Genomic DNA, 23,357 nt, shown 5'->3' with positions numbered 1-23,357 from the left:
CCCAGGTCAACGGTTACATCAGTAATTAGTCATTAGCTGTTGTAAATCTGTAATGTGAGTACTTCACAGAGAAGGAGAGCAGCTTGAATATAGAGCCTAAATGTTGGGTTCTGGATGTAAAAATCCATTTCCACTGAGATATAAAAATAACTAAAGCAGACCATTTATTGGATTTGTGGAAATATAAATCTTTTGTAATATTACAAGACTTCATCATTTCATTGCCTGTGTGAAAATATCTCTTACCTTTTCCTACTACACAGCCGGTCTTCCTCGACTCGACGCTCCAGCCTCTTCTTCATCTGTAATTATAGAGCAGCATTTCAAGTCAATATCTGAAAGAACGTCCACAGCGTTCAGCTCAAGTGATGAAGCGCCTTATTACAGTGCATTGTGTGTTAACAGAAGACGTGCCATCACGAGCAGTAATAATACATCTCTTTGTGTCCATTTAATGTATTGAGACAAATGTAGAGGCTGCTGAGAAATCTGCTGCTGCATAGGTTTACTATATTTTAATGGAATAGTTCACCCAGAAAAGGAATTTGGTTAAATGTACTCATCCAAGATGAGTTTGTTTCTTCATGGGAACAGATTTAGAGAAATGTAGCATTACATCACTTGCTCAGGAGTGAATGGGTGCCGTCAGAATGAGAGTCCAAACAGCTGATAAAAACATCACAACCCATCCACTAATTAACATTTTATTATGGACTTGTATTTTGGCCAAAAGCGACTGTTTAAAGCTAAAATGTGATTTCTTGCACTTCACAAGATGTTTATTGATGAACTGTCTGGAGTGGTGTGGATTACTTGTGGATTATTGAGATGTTTTTATACTAAAATAACCAAAACTGAAATAAAAATTAGTCAAATCTATATAAACACTAAAAAAAAATACAAAAAGGAAAATATAAAAATAAAAAAAGAACAATCGATTAAATACATATTAGGCTTTTAGATTATTTATAATTGATGGGAGGAGAATCTAATGTTTTAATGCATTCTGAATGCACAAATAACTTAAACTGATCTATAAATCACGTTTTCTCTGCCAGTCATAACATACATTCTTCTCCCAGAATGACGTACAGGAAAAACATTTCCATTGAGCAAACACCTGTTGTCCTGTTTCCAGCACCTGTGCATCTGCTGACAGGTAAAGTAGTGTGATGCTCTACAGTAAGAACTCAATGTACCAGATATATTCTTATACATCAACTTTAACAGTTCGTTAACAGAGCAGTACATCTCATGTTGAAAGTCTGCATATCCTAGATTTCTTTCTAAAGACTATCCTAAAAAGAAGCATTTATGCATTTGGAACATGATTTAATTGCTGAGTATGAGGCATTTTATCAGTTCACGGTTAACAGTCAATTTGAAGAAATTAACACAATCCTAGAAAATTCATGGAAATTGTAAATTTATGCTCTGCGCCAAAATATTTCATGTGTTAGAAATTGCTTTTGGCAAGGACAGCTTCCATAAATGGTGGAAATGAACCCGTTAAACAGCAGAACGTCATGTGAATTCATCGAGCCAAAGGAACCCAGAGAAAAAGACAATTCACATGGAAAACTCACGTTTCTGGTACTTCCGGATCCAGTGGAAACATAGGAGCCTCTTTCCTCAAAAAAATAAATAAAATACAAACCTACAAAACTCAGTGCAAAATCATGTTTTAGTTTATATAAAAAAATAAAAATTAAAAAAAGGGGGTATTAAATCATTTAGATACATGATAGCACCAAGATTGATTGACATCAAGGTGTCATCTCAAAAAATAAAAAAATAAAAATAAAAACAGTGAGTAACCTGTTTTAACTTTTGGCAGTACAAATAAGTTAATAAAGAGATTTTGCTATTATTTCCAGTGCATTACACAGGTAATGACAGGATGAGCACATTGCATTGTGGGATACAGTGCGTAGCACAGTGTGCTTATACACTGAACACTTTGCAGTATTTTGTCCATACAGACAATATGCATACTGTTTATAGAATATGAACTACATACTATTGAAAAATGTATGGTAGTGTGCTATTCTGAACATAACCTTTGACAATATTAAGTAACTAAATACTATGCAGTATATAAACCTTATAGCGCCTAGTACTCTGTTTACTCAAAGTGAGTGACACACTAGGTATACAACAAACATTTTAAACAGTAGTATGCTACAGTACTGTCACATGATGACACTATATTAAATGCATGTTTAATTGCATGTAAAGATGACAGATAGTATGCTAATCTACCTAAAGTTTATGTAACAAGGACACATTAAAATAAAGTGTGACTTTATATTAATTTCTTACACCAGAAAAAAATGACTTGGGGCACCTTTACCCTGCATGCATTTCTCCATGTAATTTCTTGTCCTCTCTTCACTATAATGAAGTCTTCGTCAATAAATGAATCGTGCATGACAAAAAACAAACAGAAAGATAAGTGAACAAGATTTGCAAACGGACAGGATGAGTCTTGCAAGTAAGAGAAGTAGAAAATTTATTGCAGTATTTGTTCCATCAGAGGCATGTGGGTCCCTTTACGCTGAGCAGGGCGACCTGTAATCGCAAATCTCCTTCGACACAGCCCTCCTCACAGACACTGCATGCTATACACAATAAATTACAGCCACACGGTGCTATCGTACAAAATGGACAAACCGCTCAACAGAGAGAATCATCGTCATCAGCCAGTTAAGAAGGAGCTAAGCTATATAAAGCCGCTTGACGCTAAGAAATCCAAAAGGAAAATAGAAAAAAATAAAAGGAAGAAATAAAGTAAAAACATCAACAAACTAATTCTTTCAACATTCAGTATATATTTCAATTTCTTTTATAGATATAAACAATATTTTTATGTTAAACTATGATACACTGGGAGTAGAAATCAAACAACCAGAAATCTGCTGCACAACAGCGAAGGAGCACCCATACAATGTTTCTCCGAACATTTTATTCCTGCGATACGACGATGCACTCACCGCCAGACCCAGAGTGCATCAGAGAGAGAGAGAGTCTGTAGTGTAGAATAACCGCTTGTGTTTGTGTGTGTTTGGCTGATCCAGGAGATGTTTGGCTGATGGGGATGTTGGTATATGGAGAGACGGTGAGTGTGTGTGTTGCATTAGGCTGAGAGGATCCGAGATGCGATGTATGTGCGTGCCTACGTTTACATATTATTAGCTGGAGTTCCTGTCCTTGGCAGCATAGAGTGACCGTAGAGTCTGCGCCACTTTGTGGTTGAGCTTGTTGCCACTGGTGAGTGTGATTTTTTTATAGATGATGTCAGTCTCTCTGATGGTGTCCACCCAAGGCACCAGCTTGCGTCCGTCGCGCCGCTTCGCCTCGGTCCAGGAGCTGGAGTACGAGCCGGCCATCCAGTGGATTCTGTAACTGTCGCTGTTCCTCTGGATCACGCGTGCGATCTGCGGCCGATCTCGGTATTTGGGGCAGTGGATGGCGATGATGTCCAGCACGCTGACGGACTCGTTCATGTTCGTCAACAGCAGGTCCGCTGAGTCTGCCGCACGCCTCCCGCGCCGAGACGCCTGTGAGGAGAGACACGGAAACAAACCGTAAGCAATGATTGGTCAGACAGTCTTTAAGTTGCATACTGGTGCTAACATTTGAATTTGAGTCATTTATTGCACCCTTATTACATGTATTTATTATACAGGGTTTCTGCAGGTTTAATGAAGGTAAAGATTTAAGACTTTTTAAGACCATGCAAAGAACATTCAGGGAATAAACTGAATGGAACACAATACATCAGTATTAGCATGAAAATATATTAAATGAAAGAATTTTTTAGGCAAATTAAGACTTTTAAGGTCTCAGAAAGCCTGCTATAATAACAGCAAACTGTATGATTACAAACTAGTAATATTAAACCAAAATGTAAAAAAAAAAAAAAAAAAGTTTTAAATAAAAGATTGGATTTTTTTTAACCTTTTCCCTTCTTTTTCTTTTCAAAGAATAAGCTGCTAAGAGGATTGGGCTGGGTTGTTAAAAATATGTGACACTGACAAAAGATTTTTCTCTATATTGTCTTGGATTTTGTGAACAAAGATAATATATTTAGCCAGGTGTGTGTGTGTTTTTTGTTCTGTTTTTTGCTGCTGCTGCTTTGGCTAGAGCTTTGTTTGGGCCTGTGGAAATTGGAAAGTTTCACTGGTGAAAAAGCATAAACAGACAATACTTTGTCTAAAATGTAACGCAATATTAACTTCTTGTTTATTGAGCTGTTGTATAAAATCAAGGTCACATTTGCAATCGTTTTTGGGAAAAACAGTATGTTTGCTTGTGTGACAAACTCTTACGGGCCATACACTGCCATATACTGTATTTTGGAGTCTGCATGCAACTATGCTACATGATGCATTGAGAGCATGCGCTCTTCAAGGTGTGTTTTGTTTGTTTTTTGAGAAGTGAGTGACATACTTGATAATGCCAGCAAAGTCAGCTAATATCATTTCTGATATTACACTAGACTACACATATGGCACACCCCTCTATGTTTACAGTCAGAGGTCTGGCTGTGTTGTATTGTTTTGCGTTCTCTCACCCCTGGTGTCCTCTCCTCTCCATCACTGTCCTCATCCTCCGAGTCAACAGTGTGGTGGTTTCGGGGGCTTGTGGCTGCTCCCCCCAGCAGTGCTGTGATGGCTTTATTCCTCACGTTTGCACTCGTCTCTCCCTCCTCGTCCTCTTCGTCAGGGTCCAGGTGCTCCATCAGCAACTTAAACTGAGAATCAAACAGTATAAATCAGCAATTCTGAACATTTTGACTTAAAGTTCCCCATTCTCCAGCACATTTCCTCAAGCATTTCTGCTGTAATTATGTTTTCAGACTTTTTTATTAACAGAAAACTGGAATGCTGATATATACTAAATTAACAATGAATCATTATGTGATTAATAAATATATTTGTATATATTTTTAAATTTGTTGTATTTCTATTATCATGTGTCATTTTGCGGCCTTCTTGGTAGTTTGGCAAGACAATTAACAATATTGGCAAACATTATTATGATTATTATTAAAAACATGAAATGTAAAAACAATGCAGTTAATAACAAAAACATAATATATAACACTCTAAAACTAACTTTTTTGTGATTCCAGAAGTTTCAAAACTATGTTTTTCATTAAAAGCAATTGTTATTCAGAGAGAAAAAAAAAAAAAACGAATTCATCTTGATTTTGTGTTTTTAGCATTAAAATTGTTTGAATAACTATTTTTATTAATACTACATTAAGTCATTCTGCGGCCTCCCTGGAAGTTTACGGAGACAGTTATCATTACTGGCAAATATTCTTAGTATTACTAATAAAACTGTTAGATTACATTACTTACAATATAAATATCATAATTCATAACATTTCTAACACTTATTTTCTGAAGAAAGAAAAAAAAAAAGTAAAACATAAGCTCACATCGAGGTACTGTTTGACGATCTTCCTCTTCAGCTCATAGGTCATCTCATCATGAACCTCATCATTCTGGAGGAACTCGATGGTCTGCCGTGGACTGAAGTAAACCGACGACTTCCTGTTGACGGCTTTATCGTACACCTTCGCCGACTCCGTAGGAGAGTACTTCTGAATTTTGCTGCATTGGGAGAGAGCAGAATAGATAGAGTAAATATAAAACCTAAACAAAACAGCAATCATTTCAGGGTTGCTGAGATGCATGATGGGTGTTTGTTACCTGTCTGAGAAGCCGTAGAGGTTCTTGAGGTGTTGTTTGAGCACCAGCAGTAACAGTATGCCTTGAGATGCCCTAGCAAAGTCCAGGAGAGATGTTGTGTCGTCAGGAAGACGCTCCATAACAGCATCAGCATCCTCAAGGTCAGAATCCGATTCTGACTCTGGCTGCCTGGCACCCTCCATGGGCTTAGGCTTTCTCACCCGCTGCCCCTCCTCATCCTCTTCATAATCATCATCGTCATACACTTCATCTCCACTGTGCCTTTCTCTTTCCTCGTCCTGCTCTCCCCTCTCCTCTTCCGAACCGTTCTGCTGCTGTTGATGCTGCTGTTGGTGTTGTTGCCGCCGCCGCCGCCGTCGTCTCCTTTTCCTGCTCTTCCTGCCCGGAACCTTAATGAGAGACTGGGTACAACGATGGCTTGTTTAGAAGTCGTGGTGGAATTAGTCACAACCATCAGTGCATTAACATGACCATCCATGTTTACATCTAATAAACAACAGTGTGTGAGAGGTTACATAAGAGGGGTACATATACAAAAATCTCCATGCACATAAATTTAAAGGTACAGTAGTAATTCTTAAAAGTGTTATTACTTGTAAGGATGGAAAATTTGTTGTTTTAAAATCGAAATTATGTTATAGGTAAAAAAAAAAAAAAAAAAAAAAAAAAACATTTACCCAAAAAAAAAAAAAAATTGATTATGAGTTTTTAATAATAATAATAATTAACATTGACACTCCCGATTGAGATTGTAGATAGAGTGTCAATGGTCCACTTGAGAGATAGGTTGGCGGTAATGCACTTATAAGTCTGCGATCCGCTTTGCAGGCTGCTGTGAAGCACGTTCACAAGAGTTCTAACGGTTCGGACATTGCGTGACTCAGAGTTAAAAAAACTATATAAATACTGTTCAGTTTCTTGCATAGACCAATCGTTTTGGGTCTTTACACATCAATATATCGTCATGAGCCGCAGGGTTTAATTAGGATTTTTCTGTGCATGTTTTTTTCTCTCTCACTGATTCTGTGACCATTGCCAAGCACTGTACTGCTGAGAGACTGCAACGCCTGAAGCTAAAAATCATAATCTGTGTTCTACTGAAGAAACAAAGTCACCTACATTTTGGATGCCCTGGGGGTAAGCAGATAAACATCAAATTTTCATTTTTGGGTGAACTTAACTAAAATGTATTATTTCCTTTTAAATGTTGCATTTATAAATGCACGTTATGTTTGTGTGTTACTCTGAAACACTGAAAACACAAGCTGCTTGTACGTAAATGAATACAGCGCTGTGCTTCGTTTTTAAAAATCAGATTCACACAATTCATATGGGTCATATTTTAAGTTGGAAAATACGGAAATCCATATGAATTAAGGGGGAACAACCCTCTACGGACACCTTGGCAATTGAATTGCCATTGGCTAGTAAATTTTTTAGTTTACTCGCCAGACTGAGATATATATTAGTGCTGTCAAATCATTAATCACATCCAAAATAAAATATTTTGTTTACATAATATATCTGTGTGTACTATGTATATTTATTATGTTTATATAAAGACACACATACAGCATATATTTTGAAAATATTTACATGTATTTACGTGTATATTTATATTAGGGCTGTGCGATTAATCGAATCGCAATTTGAGACATTGCGGTTTGCTAATCGAAAAGAAGAGACTCTGAGGCTACATCCACACGAAGCCAGAGCTTTCCCTATCCGATCTTTTTTTTCCCCTCATTCAATCCACAGCTGCTTCGTAATTTAAGGCTGGATTATTACATTGTGACAGGCTCCCAAAACAATCAGTGCTTAAATGTGCTACTCAAACTGTTAAGGTTAGACACAAGCACTCGAGCACGCTTACCTCTTTAAATGTCTGCAGCAGGTTGCTACCTGACACAGAGAGTGTGATGTCTATATGATGCATGATGAACAGTGGCTCCTCCTGAGACTGATAGGGGAAGTAGGCCAGATTATCAGCAATGAACAACAGCATGTTCACCTCAATCTTCTGCTCGGACACAGAGAGACAGACATATGGAAAAGGTCAGTCTCAACATCACAACAAAGAGCCAACGACATGAAGCGTCAGACACACAAAGAGCGCTAACCGAGCTGTCGTCGAAAAGATTGAGCAGTGAGATGAGGAACGCTCTCCGGTGTTGTCTGTTAGCGCGGACCATGCTGTAGAGGTGGGAACACTGAGCAGAATTGGACTCGTCCTGACGGAAACCACGGATAACACGTTCTGCTGATCCCAAGACGGCCTGCTGCACTTGGTACGACATCTTCATCCCTGCTACAGCCTTCATCTGTAGAGTAATTTAAGTTGTATAATTTAATACTAAGTAAATTAAACAATGCAATTATCCAATGCATTTTATCACCTGCTAGTCAAACAAAAAATTTAATTAAAGGTGTGCTTGTTACACATTTCATGTACTTACTATTACAACAACAATATATTATGCATAATTACATGCAAGTAACCCTAAACTGAACCCTAATCCTAACCCAACACCTTAAAATAATCCTAACACACACACACATTGAATATATATAATATACATAAACATAAATATATAAATCAATGTGAATTAATCAATGCATGCATACATAAACTGGGTCATTCTAGTTCATTAGCGTTCAGGTTGGTTTAACCTGGATGTTTCATGGCATAACGTGGTTTCCCACTTTACACTCTTACTCTCACAGCTTCAGTCTATTTGACCAGTAGGAATGGCGAACCAGAATTATCCAATTTATGAACAAAATTATGATACTGCATGAGATGCATATGGCATGGTGTGTGGATTGGTGCTCACATGGATGAATCCAGTGTATTTCTTATCAATCTCCACCAGCTGCTGGTCTGCTTTGTTCCTCATGGTGGGCTCTGGGTCCGTCCCCATAGCAATCAGATATGGCACACACTGTGATTGGAAGGAGGAAGGAAAGTGACAAGTCCGTGTTAGTGTGCAACTTCTGCAGCCAAGGCTGTGACAGTGAAGAGTAGGACCACACCCGACCTTGTTTATTTATTTTTAATTTTCTGTGTGGACTGTAAGAAATATAAAAGTTTGGAATGGAATTAAATCTAACTGGAATTAAGCACCCTTAACTGTAGCTGAAAGCATTACTAAATTAGTCAAAAGCATTTCTGCAAGAACATTTATGTAAAGTCTGTAGTCAGTATAAACAGTTCATTCTGCAAGGGAACATTAAATTGACCAAAAAATAACAGTAAAGACATTTAAAGTGTTACAAAAGATTTCTATTTCAGATAGATGTCGTTCTTTTGAACTTTCTATTTGGTTAAGAGCAAAATATTAAGCAGCACAACTGTTTTCAACATAGATAATAATCGGAATATTTCTTGAGCAAATCAGCATATTAGAATGATTTCTGATGGATCATGCAACACTGAAGACTGGAGTAATGATGCTGACAATTCAGTACTGCATCGCAGGAATAAATTACATTTGTATAGTATATTCAAATAACAAATATTTTAATTACCATTAATATTTCACAATATTATTGTTTTACTGTCTTTTTATTTAAATTAACGCAAAAAAAAAAGATTTATTTTGCATTTGCACCTAAACTTTTTAATCATAAATGTGTTTCCTGGGAATCAAACCCGTGAACATTGTGTTACAACTATAACAAGGGAAAACAAAACAACATGCAAAGGGTCAAGATGTGCAGAAGTTTAGGATTTTGTGCAGGATCAGTGATGACACTGACGCTGGGTTTATAATGTCAGAGTTGTTGTATAATGGTGTGTGTACCTGTACAGGGTGTATGAGTCCCTGGCTGAGGGTCAGAGCAATGACATTGAGGGCAAAGTGTCGTACACTGGACTGCGTGTGGAAGAAGGACTCCAGCACCTGCTTCAAATAGAGCTGCATGATAGAACTGCTCATACCAGAGGAGATGTCACCCATCTCTTTCAGATCCTCCTGCTTTGACATTTTCTGCCCTGAAAAGAGAAAAACACAACAAGCTTTCTTTAAGGGTTGTATAGAGTTAATAGAGCCCAATGGAGTTTGACAGTCTTTTGTTTGTGTAGTGAATGCTGTTTATCTCAAAATCACACAAGCAGTTTTAAAGCTGTTGAGTGAACAGAAGTCATGGTCACTCACACTCTCTGTCGGCCTCCTGCATGCGAGAGTCCTCCTCCTGTAGATACATCTGGAGGTTTTTCAACACCTGGATCTTCAGCGTGATGGAGCACCGCTTATCAGACAGGAGCCCGTTATACAGAGACTTCACCTCTGGAACGAACATCTGACTCGGGTGCATGATGAACAGGAAGCCTGCAGGACCATAGAAAGACAATGATGCTGTTTTTTTATCCAGCAGTTTATTTATTTTGCTGAAAGAATTCAGCTTTGAAATCACAGGAATAAATTATATTTTAAAGTATATTAAAATAGAAACTGTTATTTTAAACTGCAATAATATTTCACAAAATAACAGGGTTTTTCCTGTGTTTTTGATCAAATAAATACAGCCTTGATGAGCACAAGCAACTTCGCATTTTTTTTTAAATCTTACTAATCCCAAATGTTTGAATGGTAGTGTATATCCGAAGTTTCTTTTTTTTATATCTGTGTGTACTATGTATATTTATTATGTTTATATAAAGACACACACATACAGCATATATTTTGAAAATATTTACATGTATTTATGTGTATATTTATATTAGGGCTGTGCGATACACACACACACACATATACATATACATATATACATATATATACATATATATATATATATATATATATATATATATATAAACACACACAACAACAACAACAAAGAATGCATCATCTTACCCAATCCGATGATGGCTTTGCATCTAACTTCTTCATCCTCGTGATTGGTGAAGTACAGTAATGATTCCAAAACCTTCTCCTTTATCACAACCTGTCAACAACAGTGCAAGATTTCAGGTTAAAATCCAAAATAAACAAAATCATACAATATCATAGGAATAAAACTGAAAATGAAAAATGGACAATTATAAAAATATTTGATAAAATTAACTAAAAAAAATATCCGTAAATAATAATAATGATAATAACTTTTAACAAGTAATCTCGGGTTTAAAAAAGATAAATATACAGAGACTTGATTCAGTGAAATTTGTGTTTGTTAACTTTAATGAGCGAGCAAACAACTACATGGCACTAAGAGCTGCATGTAAACTACATACAGGTCTATAATCGTATAACTGTTGCGTAATGGAAAAAGGTTGCGATACCTTAGTGGTGCCCTTGAACTGCTCGTAGTCAAAGTCAAAGTGTCTGCAGAGAGCTCCCACAGTGAAGAGAGATCTGAGCAGGGCTGCTTTGGTGGCAGCCAGTGCCATGCTGTTCGTACCCTCCTGATGCTGTAACTTCAGCTTAGTCAGAGCCCCATAATAACGGTTAAAACAGGCCCATACAAACTTATAATTATGAGTCACTTTATTCACTATCGCACCCAAACAGCTCACACAGTACTGGACAACCTGTGCGAAAGGAGAGAGAACTTAGTGGGATGTGTAGAAATAGGATGCAAAAGTGTATTTGTAACTACATGTCAACAAATGAACAACCAGTCAATTAATCTAATTAAAGATTAATGAACCATACAAATCAATATTTTTACTAATATTTAAAAAGATACACAATAAACCACACTAGAATACTTTTTATATGCTAAGTACATAAATTGTTAATTCAGATATGTGAATTGCATATATGAGTGGGTGAGAGCTGGTTACTTACGGTCATGCCATATTTTAAGATGAGCTTCATCAGGTCTTCTTCAATGGTGGTCAGGAAGTTCTCACTGGGGTGATCCATCAGAGGAACCACAAGCTCCAGGATCTTTGCAACGTTACAAATCACCATGAAGTCACTCTGAGACTGTGTAAATAAACAAATGCATTATGTATAAAAACATAAATGAAAACAATCTTATACCTTGGCATAAAATCATCTTAAAACACTGGCAGTATATGGCCACAAGATGGCAGGATGACCTCAAATATTGCATTGCACTGGCAGGTGCTTAGCATACAGCCCTAAAAATCAGCCCTAAATAATAACATTTTTATTATTTAGTTATACAAATGCCATTGTTCCATTTTAAGTTTCAGTCTTTCTGGATTTCATTTTAATGGTTAAATAACATTTCATAATCAAAAAGCATTTCTAATTAATTGAAAACATTTAATTTATAATTATATAAAACTACAATTTAACAACAATTTATTTAAGGTTTAACAAAGCTTAGATTTTTGGGGTCCTATGAAATGCATTTTATTTCCCCAAATTCTAAATATTTAAATTCGTTTTTCTGGATTACGTTTTATTTTTTTGTTTGTCAATTTTCTGTTTTCTGTTTTAATGGTTGAATTAAATTTTAATAATTAAAGCCTAATTAAAACCATTAAACTTTTACAATTTGGCAACAGCTTATTAAAAGTTCAGCAAAGAGTTTTTATTTTCCCCAAATTCTGTGTTTTCAGTCTGAAATTTTCTGGATATCAATTAAACCATTTTAATACTTTTTTTTGTTTTAGTGTATTTATGTTTTTTCAGTCTGAAATTTTAATTTTTTTAAACTTTCTATATATATCAACGCATAATTAAAATGTAAGTACTCTGATAAAAAGAGTATAAAAATCGAGTGACTCTAGGCCGTTTAATCTGTATTAAACACAGCTCATTATTTCCATTCGGGACGAAACATTGGATTGGCTTAGGCGACTGTCAACTCTCTCGCAACCATGGCAACCACCATTTTGCCACACATGACCTGCCCACTTGCGCGCGCAGGTTTGATTTGAGGAATTCAGGCACGGATCCTAGGAATACCAAAACAATGGAAGAGAAACAGCAAGCAAAATTAACAGTACCGGCCTATGCAGATACTGAAGGCAAACCAGGCAAAAAAAGGAAGACAGTAACAGTACAAGAAAAAGGCAATGAACAAAAAGTCTTTGGATAAACAAGAAATAAAACGCGAGTTATAACGGCGTGGCTTTCCAGCGATGGCGAGAACTGAGGGAACTCAAGGGGCTGAAAAGTGACTCCTTGATGGCTTTATTTCTGCTGGACAGGTAAATCTTTCTTTTTGTATTTTGATCATACATATTTTTTTTGTTTATTTTTTCATGAAGCATGTGTCATTAGCACACGTAGCTGCGTAATATAGCTAACATAACATTACTTAGCGAGCCGTAGTAGAGACGATAAATAATCTATAGGAAAGGAGCCCAGAAGGGAGGGGGTGGAGTGAATGGAAATAATGAGTGTCTTTAAAACAGTCGTGAGACGTCTACAGACACTCGATTTTTATAATTTTCTTTTTTTCAGAGTACTTACATTTTAATTATGTATTGATATATATATTATATATATATATATATATATATATATATATATATATATATATATATTATATATATAAAGTTTAAACAAATTTGTAAAAAAAGTTTTTTATACATTTTTTTACCTACCCTGCCTTTAATTACATTTTAATAATTTTGAAAAATGCATGTCCAATAAATTGACTTTTTAAAACATTAACAATTTAATAATTTATTACATTTACAATATTTATTTTTTAGATTTTTTTTTTTACCATAAAACTGTGCTGTCATTTTTAATTTTTCTACATTTTTGATTTAATACAAATGTATTATTACAAATACAAAATGCTGAAAAATAGCAGGTTTACTGTTATAATGAAAGTCTGAACTTACACTGCACTTGGTGGTGAGGTAGGGCTGCATAGTCATGGCATGCTTGACCATAAGCTGCGCTCTGATCTTACTGAACAGATACAGCGTGGTGATGCATGCGACTAACCGTGTTGAGTTCACACTCTTGTGCTCTGCACACAAACAGCATAACAACAACAACTTAATACATTTTTGGAAAAAAAAACATCATTTTTAAACTAGCAAGAACAAACGTATTAATGAATGCTTTTAAAATAATGTATTTATTTACTTACAAAAATTGCATTAAATGAAACTTAAACCCATTTAAATAAATGTCATACCTGTGCCCTTCATCAAGTAGGAAATATGCAGAAATTGAACAGTTTTCAAGCACTAAATTCTAAATGAAATAGATGAATCCATAAAGTTACTAAAGTTATTGATTTCCTCTTATGTTCTTAGATTTACAGATATCACAGCAGCTGGGATATTAGGTTATTTGGCTGCTATTACTTTAAGAGCTGCCACTGATGAACGTGATGTGGATCTGATGCTTGTAGTTTCATCGTGCTTTAATATGAAATGATACAGGCTACATTGCACGCCGCCGTATTTGTGCATGCAGTTGAAGAGCACATGCTACGACCACAGTATAAGGGCTGACAGGACAGGAAAAGTTGTTTTTACTGCCATACATCTCATTTGACCACAGTTCACTGTTGTTCTACTGAAGCTCCCTCATCACCTGTACCATTTCCAAGCTCGTTTGACTAGCACCTGCGCTGAGGTGCGCTTCTGAAAAGTCTCCTGTTTGATGTGGTCGTAAAAAACATTCTGTGTCTAAATAAAATGCAATTCTTGTCAAGAAATGAAGACAGAAGCAGCAGTAGTGACAGGAGTGGCCAACCCTAGCTCCGCCCTTGCATTAACGGTGTTAAGTATTTTTTACCGCCGTTAAACTGTAAAAATTTATCGCCTGCGATAACAAGCTAATTTTGACAGTACTACATGAAACATAAATGAATGGTATGTTAAATAAATTTGATATTATATTAAATTTAAATTTGATATGTTCTTTTTTTTTCCCCAATATTTTGGTTCATTAAATTGCTCCATTTCAATAAAATTAGATTTTTTTGTTCCTATTATTTCATACATCAGGCTTTACAGGATTAATCAACTGATTTGCTAAAACAAATCAGATTTCTAATAGCATGTGCGTACCTGCAATTGCCTCCTCGTATTTGAGGATGTACTCCACAAGATTGTCCACCAACTGAACACAGGCCTTCCTGGCGGGCTTATAGGATGAGTCCTCCTCTGACTTTAAAAGCTATTAAAAAAAAAAAAAAAAAAAAAAAAGAAAACACTGTGAATCACAGCTCTACAATCCTCCAAACTCGAGACCGGCAGATGGAAACTGATTTGACTTGAAAACACTTACATTCTGCAGGAGCTGCTCAAACCAGTCATAGCCAGTGTCTCTACAGGCAGCGACCTGCAGTACAGTAAAGAATATGTTCAGCTAGCGAATGATGCACTACTTCAAAGAAAAGCCTTTTTCAGACTAGATCTTTAGGTATTGACATGAATCAGTCTGATTTGAGTGAAAGTTACTTTATTCAATGTTGTGGTTATGTAATAATGACGGCTAGCGGTTGAAATGGGTACTGCAATCCAAATTCAAAATACTGGAGAGAGTTGTTTCTCCTGGCCCACTTCCTCAGACGGGTTGCCAGATTGAGGAATGAGCACAACTGACAATAGAAGGCAACTCTTACACTATAAGTTGATGAGTTGATTTATTCTTGTTTTAATATGCCTCTAGTCATAGAGCTTTTTAGTTGGATGCCCAGGCTTTTTGGATCAGGCAGAATCTGCGATCTCTGACCTTTCCATGGCTGCAATATGCTGTGTTTTCCAGCAACTGGCAACCCAGGGTGTCGGAAAAACTACTAGGTAAACAGGCAGTGGGTGGAGTCACACAGACCAAAACAAAAACAGACGTTCTGACAAGGAACCCACATTTCAAAGCAGAATAATTGGCTGTAGCATCGATTTTCAGAGAAACAAGTATGTGAACCTAGCATGTTTCCTTAATATCTGCAAATGTAATATATTTTTATGCTTTAGTGCAGTCAAAAAAAAATTACATACAGCAACTTTTTTCCTGTACGCACCAAGGAATCATACTCAAGTTCCCTTTATTACAAGCTGATTTAGAGCCAAATAATACAAATGCAGAATCAAACTTGTGGTCAGACACACACACATATATATAAATACTAAATAAATAAATAAATAAATAAACAAACATTTGGACTGACCACATCAGTGATGTTGAGAATCTTCCTATTCATTGTTTCTTTGTCGTGGATGGCTGTGGGTGTAAACCACAGCTTCTGGAATGTTGTCATTCACCAGTTTCTGTAGGGAGAGACAGACTGTTAACACTTTGGCACTAACCTGGGAAAAACCTATCACAACAGAGAACGTGGTTGTACCTTGATGCCCTCCTCATCATTGACCCTGCGGATCATCTTCACGCACATCTCTGTGATCTTACTGAAGTTGGGCTGTTCTAAACAGATGTCTCTCAGAATCTTGATCACCCTCTTCCTCACGCTGATACCGGTGTCCTGGAGTGAAAGCACATAAAAATCACTTTACACTTCTCACAGATTACATGTGCAATATTCAAAATAGCAGGAAAAAACACAACTGAACTATCAGTAAGCCCCGCCCCCCTCAGTTACTGTTTGCTCCCTCGTACAAACAAATGGAGCTGCTCACTGTCTTACAATTACAGCGGTCAGTGTGAAAACCTTGTCACAAGATGTTCTTGAACAATTTTGGACACAGAAGGACCACCATTCAAGTGGGAATAAAATATGCCATGGAGGGATATATAAAAGATTTTAAAATAAATACAGTGGGTAACAATTCATTTGGAAGCAGGGTTTACAGATCACAATGCAAGTGGGAAAAGTCTCATATTACGGTCATCACGATCGCGGATGACAACATGCAGGATCAACACTGTTCATGTATCACAGGGTACGATTATGCAAGTGGGAGAAGTCTCATATTAATTTTATTTGGTTAGTCACTGAAATGTAGACCTTCGTTTGTTTGTTTTTGACCTACACTGTACATGACGTGAGAACAGTCCGCTATTTTGTAGGTTGGCATGGACTCACTAACTTCAATGTTAGCTAGTTTTAGCCAGGGATACCTTGCTGAAGCACAAGATGACATTAATGTTCTGCTTGAGCAGATGAAAACTGTAACTTAATCAGAATACGACAACCATAAAATTAAACGTTTTCATCTTCATCGGGATTATAATTGACAATGCTTAAGGACCTTTTTGAACCGTTTATTTTGGGTTTTAGGAAATTTAATAAAATAAATTCTATTGCCTATCCTCTCGGGATACTATATTTAGAAATTATAAATTAAAAAAAGGTCATAAAAGCGTGCATGCCATTAAAAAAAAAAATTCTTATGCTCACATTTGGCTGATCAAAATATATTATTACAAATTAAAATAATCATGTTCTGTTGTAATACATTTTAAAAATGTAAAATATTCCTATGATGGCAAAGCTAAACTTTTCAGCATAATTATTCCAGGACATTTTGCTCCTTAAAACCTTCAGACAGTGATTTGAATTGCAGTCAATACCAGTATCCTCTCGATAAGCATGTCATAGTACTGCTCCGTCAGCTGAGGTCGACTCAGCACAAACCGTCCCAGCAGCTCGACCGCTGCTTCCCTCACACTGGTGGAGTTCCTCAACCGGCCATGAACACCACGCTGCCTATCTCAGGATACATAACAGACAAACATACCAATTAAAGGCTAACTCTGCCAGAAGTACCTATAGCGTTGTGCTGCCAGTTTAAATGCAGCTGCATTTCTTACCCTGGCCAGTATACTGGGGTCAAACAGCCACCACCTCAGACAGACACTTCATGGCTTTGGTCCTGAACAGCTATGGCGCTCCTCTCCCCTAACACTCTCAGAATCTAAAAGGAAATACAAAATGAAGCATTTGTTAGGCACATTAATACCAGGTGGAACTTTTGTACTGATTATGTGTACATTTCAGACCAATCTTCTCACCTGTGTCAGGTAGATGTCAAAGCTCTGAGAGACAGGCTTGGTGGAGGCCAAGTAGCGTACGGTAAAGGCAGCCTCCTCATAGTCCACAGTGTCTGAATTCATCCTGCCAAAAGATTTTATTTTGCCACAATAGCACATAGCACAATATAGCCATTATAACAGTCTTGACTGAGGTAGAGGATGTTACACAAATCATTAAAGCAGAGATATTTGTGTGGTAATACCTGAGAGTAGTAAATTGATTGGGAGTTGATTTAATGACGGTGTGGAGGAATTTCTTGCGAGTTTCTGCACGTGGCATGATGTCTCCGGTGGCCTGGAGTTCTTTGGCGTGCTGCGTGCCCTCTGAGTCATCCTCCTTTTGATTCTGACTCCTCATGGCATTCTCAGCCTCCGTAGTGCAGTCCTCTGAACCACTGAGCGATGTAAATTGGCGTGCAAACTACAATACAAAAACAGATTGAAGGAATTTTGACATGACGGTTTAAAGAGCAGAAAAGCAGGGCAAATTAGTTGATATGCGGGGTTGCAATGAGTAAAAACACTAATGTTGTGTGTTTCAAAACTTTATTATTATTAAAAAGCATTATATATAATAAATCACAATTATTACTGATATCTGCTATGAGTAAAACTAATTTTGGTCCATGTCTATTATTATATACTGTTTTAAATAATATTTAACAATCATAATCATTTAATTAATTAAATTTATATCATATAGTAGCAAACAGAAGACCACTTGTCATTTAATGTTACTATTCCTTCTCTGCAGTTTTAATGGGATTTATTTTAAAGTTAAGTGTCATTCAAAGTTATAAAATACATAAATGGAAATGTGAAACAAAATATAAATTTCTATAGGTACATTTAAAGTACCTAATATAATTTAAAGGATTCTCTCCCCCAACTTTTTTACTAATAATTTTAAGCATAAACCTTTAGTGCAAAAGGTTTTTAGGATAATGAGAAACAAACTGAGTCTTGCATGTCTAAATATTTGACTGGTACTGTTATTTCCAGGTGTTCCAACATTAACCACAGGCAACCTTACATGCACTTTTAGATTTTGACACTTGATCATAGAAAACTCAGTGGCTAACCCCAACTCTGACATAAAGGCCAACAGCACATGAAGAGCATCTGAGCTGGACTCACTGTTAGGGCCAGGGTCTGTCCTGTCTGTCGCATTTTCATCCATAAATCCAATAAGGCTTTCTGTAGCCGCTGAGTCTCGTCTCCCCTCTGAGCTCTAAACACACATAGAAAAAGCATTGGGGTAAAAAACACATTTATCAGAATTGATGTGTATTGGAGAGATGTAGTTCAAACATACACCAGCATGTGTAAATGCAGATACATATGCATGTACCGCTCGGATGATGATGCTGGTCGATGGCTTTCTGGTTCATCCTGCTGGTGACGAATCTTTCCTCAATCTGGCTGCTACAGGTCACCCAGATAGTCCAGTGATGCTACTCGCAGTGCCATCTCTGTCTGCTTGTTACTGAATTGGTGCACCTGGGGACAGAGTATGAAGAGCCAAGGGTCATTCAAGAAGAAAGAAACCACTCTATTTTGTTTCACTGCATCAATCACGTAGTGTAGTATCTTTTATTATCCAAGATTCAAGATTTTTATTCATCACATACACGATTGTATATCTGCAGAGGTCTTATTTCCAAAGGCACAGATGGTCCTAAGTCGGGAGTCATTGAGCTGGAAATGTGACTTTATTCGCTACCTGTAACGGAATTTGGCGGCTCTTACCTGCGCGTCAGAGCATAGCACGATATGATTTTTTTTTTGTTTGTACTCGCTCATGTATGCAGGCAGTGTGTTTGTTTTCGGCGGGAACTGCTGCCGGATTGTTCTGGTGCCCACCCACGGTTTTTCTGATAGAGAAGGACTAATAGTTATTGTTTTCAGTTGCTTGCTCGGCTAGCATGCTTACAAAGCTTATGCTACAGAATCCGTGAACTCGCTGACGTCAGAGGAACTCGCTCAGAACATGTCCCAATCTACGTCATCAAGAGCCGCCTGTAGCATGGCTTCAGAGTGGGCAGACCAGCGCGTCGCCACCCTCTGCACCGGGGGTTCTTGAACGAGCCTTTGTTTTTTATTCCGTGTGAGGTGTGAGGAAAACTGTGGCAGCATGAGCCGATTCGCCCAAAAGCCGGTAGTGAGTGAGCTTTGTAGGCATTCTTAACTGAGAGTACAAACTGCGTTTTTATTTATTATCTTTTTACAATGTTAGAAACCTTACAAATATTATTATATATCAGGGATTTCTTAACTGGTATTTTGTCTGCTTGAACCCTTGTTTTTATTTTAAGGTGTTTACAGCGTACGCGTTATAAAAATAATTACGGAGTAATATTACTTAAGCAATACATACTGTAGGTTTGGAAATAGATTTGGTGGTTAGAGCTGCTCACAATTATAAAGCGAATAAATGACTCTTACTAGTATAGTAAGTACAATTAAAATGCAACAAGGACACTATATTTCGACACAGCGAGAATATATGGGTAGCTTTAGTTTACAATCTAATCCATCCATACACTCAACATAATTGTACAAAAATAGTGGTAAAAAATAAAATATATTCGAAATAAACCATATACGTTATATTTGTATATCATGGTTTGAACTATATATATATAATATATAATATATCTATATATATATATATATATATATATATGAATCAAATATACATTATTTTATTTTTATAATTATATAATTTTGTATTTGTTCATTTCAGAAATTAAATTCATTTTGAAAATGCATTTTATCTAATTTTAATTAACACAAAGCGGCTAAATCATAAACATGGCATGTGTGTTTTTATGTTAGCACAGTCAGGGGAAGTAAATGCTCTGTTGCAGATGACGTGATATTGGCTATGGCTTGTTCATACCAGTAATCTTCCCAGCAGGGCCTTAAAAACAGTAATTCTGAAGCGGCCACTCGTGGGTTTGGTTGACTGTAGACAGATAGCGATCCTGCACAAAATTGCACTCAAACAGCGGCACACGTTGGTTAGCGGCCGAGTAGTCTTCCTCACCTGTTTACTTAGCGCCAAACCTGCGACTAGACAGTTACAATAACAGAACACACACACTGAGTACTACACACACAAACATACTTCATAAGAAAGAAAATAGAAAACAGGAGGGATGTTCTGACTTCTTGAGGAAGACAGAGAGGAAGTTCTGAGGAACCTCCGTCCTGGCCGTTTCATACGAGTTGTGATGAAGACAAATCGTCGTCAACCTGAAAAACAGTTTTAATCCCACTTGTTAAATATAGACTGCAATCACAACAGACATCCACAGACTTTCAAACGGCGATAGTACAAATTGTGAGACAATGTCAAGTGGTGTTGTGTATCTAGTACCTTTCTGTGATCGTCTTCAGAGTCCTTTCCTCAGAGGGCAGATGGGACCACGCACTGAATTAGTTGCAGCACCAGAGCACTAACCATCTGAATGAATATGGGCTCACCCTCGGGCTCATCCTAGGTTCACACCTAAACACACCAGACAAGAATCGACATGCAGGAAACACTTGTGTTTATCAATATTTTACAGATCAATAGTTTAGGCAAAACCGCCATCTGAATTACGGGTGGTCATATCAATACCTGAAGTTCCTGAGGCTGCGTTTTGCTGGTGGGCAGTCTGGCCAAAGAGGTGAAGATCTCCTCTAGAATTACTGTCTGGTGCTTCTCGTAACGAGACGGAACACCTGAGACAAAGAGAGAAGTGAAATGCTTTATTAGTAGTCGACCGTGGTCGACCATATATTGGTTTTTTGACTGCCGATACCTTGGAAAGCCGCTTAGCCGATATCAATTTTTTTAACATTTTAATTCATATTTAAGAAATTTAAATACTTTGACCATGGATTAAAAAAATAATGTGTAAAATAAACCATACTTATACTTAGAGTGACAAAGTTTTTCACTCTCAAATAAATAAATTATTTAATTAAAAATATAATTTAAAAAAGGGAGTAAACACTGTAACCAACAGGGCACTCAGTATATTCTGGGAAGTTTGTATGCACGGGGAATCATATTTTTTCAAATAAAGCCATGGTAAAACTAATTTTACATACAGCACAACAGGAAAATGACATGAATATTACAGTGGGCAATGCATAAAGCGCAGCATAAATTTGAAATCACGAGTTAAAGTTTAAAGCATTGTCAATTAACACGGACACGACCGTCACACACAGACACGCGATCATGCTGGACAAAAAAAACACACGTCACAAGATCTCACAGCTGGATTCGACTAAGATTTCAAGTGTTTGTGAAATTAATCACAATTTGTTTCAATTCATTCAAAGATTTGTTTGTAATGTGAATAAAATGGTTATTTTGCTTAATGCTGACGGCAAATGAGGAAAGTTATTATAATGTTTGCCTTTCTATTACTACTACATAATATAAAAGCTTTCGTGTATAATACTTTTGTTTACATTTTAAATTCATTTTGTTTAACGTTCTATCAGGATTATTAGACGAACTGTAACAAACGACAGTAAACAAGAGGGAGAATGTGAGCACTGTGGTGCTCAGATCGCGCTGCCATTGTTAGCGCCGTCGAAATAAAAGTCGCCGCCTCAAACACATCGGTCTGAGCAGAAAAACGATGCCGGAATTCTTGAAAAAATGCCAAATATCGGCACCGATATATCGGTCAGACACACTATTTCATTAGTGACATGTTTGGACAGTTTAATTTCATCAAAAAAAAGTTTTGGTTTTCTTTTGGGTCACAAAAGCAGGAAATTACACAGTGTGTCATCCAAAATAAGTATTTAAGACAAAAATCACAATGGGTCCCTTTGGAAAAAAAAAATAGCTAAAATTTAATTAGCTGTGTATAAGTAGTAGTTTTATTGAAATTAATTATTTTGATATTATTTCATAGCATTACACTCACTATATATTAATGGCATTCTTGTAATTATTTTAAGTAATTTGTGGCAATTAAATAACGAAATAAAAAGAAAAAGAGCTTCTCTGACAAGAAGGACGAGTGAAAATGGCTATTTTAATTTTGTTTTATTTAATTTTTTAATTAAATAAGTTTTATTTTGCAAATAATTGATTATTTTTATCATTCTATAAATTCCCAACAGTAATTTTTGATGAATCAGGCAAACATAAGGTTTAATGACTGGGGAGATGTTAATTGTCTATCGCGATGTGACAAATGCTTTCAATGCATGCTAAAACCCACAGCCACCAAGTTTGTGCAGCTTAATCTAAAGAAAACTTACCGCCGTCACCAGCTTTAATGGGCCCCACACAGCTGCAGCGCAATGACATTCTCCACAAAGAATACAGGAGTAACGTGCCCCATTCGAAAGAGGAACATCTGCAAAAGAACAAAAACATACAACATACAATAAATGCAAATAGAGCTGAAACAACTAATCGATTTAATCGATTAAAATCGATTATTAAATTAGTTGTCAACTAATTTTAGTAATCGATTCGTTGCTAAAATCATTTTATTTGCCCGGGTGTAAGCGGCTCATTTCGTGCCTATTTTAAATCTGCGGTGACCAAAGATCTGTGTGCCAGTAATGAGGGGCCCACCGGAGGTTTTACTCAGCCCAGTACATGCAGGAGAGAAGCAGCGACTAGCCAAATAGCTGGCCGGTTTTTCATTATGTTCCACGTGCTTCCCGCACAGCGTCCTTGCAGCATTCAGCGTGATGGGTGAGGCAGGCGGCAGTGGAG

General features: G+C 36.8%; 1 protein-coding gene across 1 annotated transcript in view; it reads right to left on the bottom strand.

Annotated features, from left to right (window-relative positions):
* Window positions 1–2,495: 2,495 nt before the first annotated feature.
* Window positions 2,496–23,357, bottom strand: part of LOC109086867 (nipped-B-like protein A) — a 76,444-nt gene continuing 55,582 nt past the window's right edge. The window contains exons 32-45 of the mRNA XM_042723169.1: window positions 14,686–14,794; window positions 13,501–13,631; window positions 11,516–11,656; window positions 11,008–11,256; window positions 10,580–10,670; window positions 9,881–10,054; window positions 9,527–9,717; window positions 8,558–8,665; window positions 7,844–8,044; window positions 7,597–7,743; window positions 5,724–6,124; window positions 5,450–5,624; window positions 4,577–4,756; window positions 2,496–3,560 (exon numbers count right to left, since the gene is read on the bottom strand). Coding sequence (XP_042579103.1) covers window positions 3,192–3,560; window positions 4,577–4,756; window positions 5,450–5,624; window positions 5,724–6,124; window positions 7,597–7,743; window positions 7,844–8,044; window positions 8,558–8,665; window positions 9,527–9,717; window positions 9,881–10,054; window positions 10,580–10,670; window positions 11,008–11,256; window positions 11,516–11,656; window positions 13,501–13,631; window positions 14,686–14,794 — 2,667 coding nt within the window. The 3' untranslated portion in view covers window positions 2,496–3,191. The remainder of the gene's footprint in view (window positions 3,561–4,576; window positions 4,757–5,449; window positions 5,625–5,723; window positions 6,125–7,596; window positions 7,744–7,843; window positions 8,045–8,557; window positions 8,666–9,526; window positions 9,718–9,880; window positions 10,055–10,579; window positions 10,671–11,007; window positions 11,257–11,515; window positions 11,657–13,500; window positions 13,632–14,685; window positions 14,795–23,357) is intronic.

This window comes from Cyprinus carpio, chromosome B5, assembly GCF_018340385.1.
Source record: "Cyprinus carpio isolate SPL01 chromosome B5, ASM1834038v1, whole genome shotgun sequence".
Taxonomy (NCBI): Eukaryota; Metazoa; Chordata; class Actinopteri; order Cypriniformes; family Cyprinidae; genus Cyprinus; species Cyprinus carpio.
The sequence above is the reverse complement of the archived record's forward strand: the minus strand, read 5'-3'. Positions and strand labels throughout refer to the sequence as shown.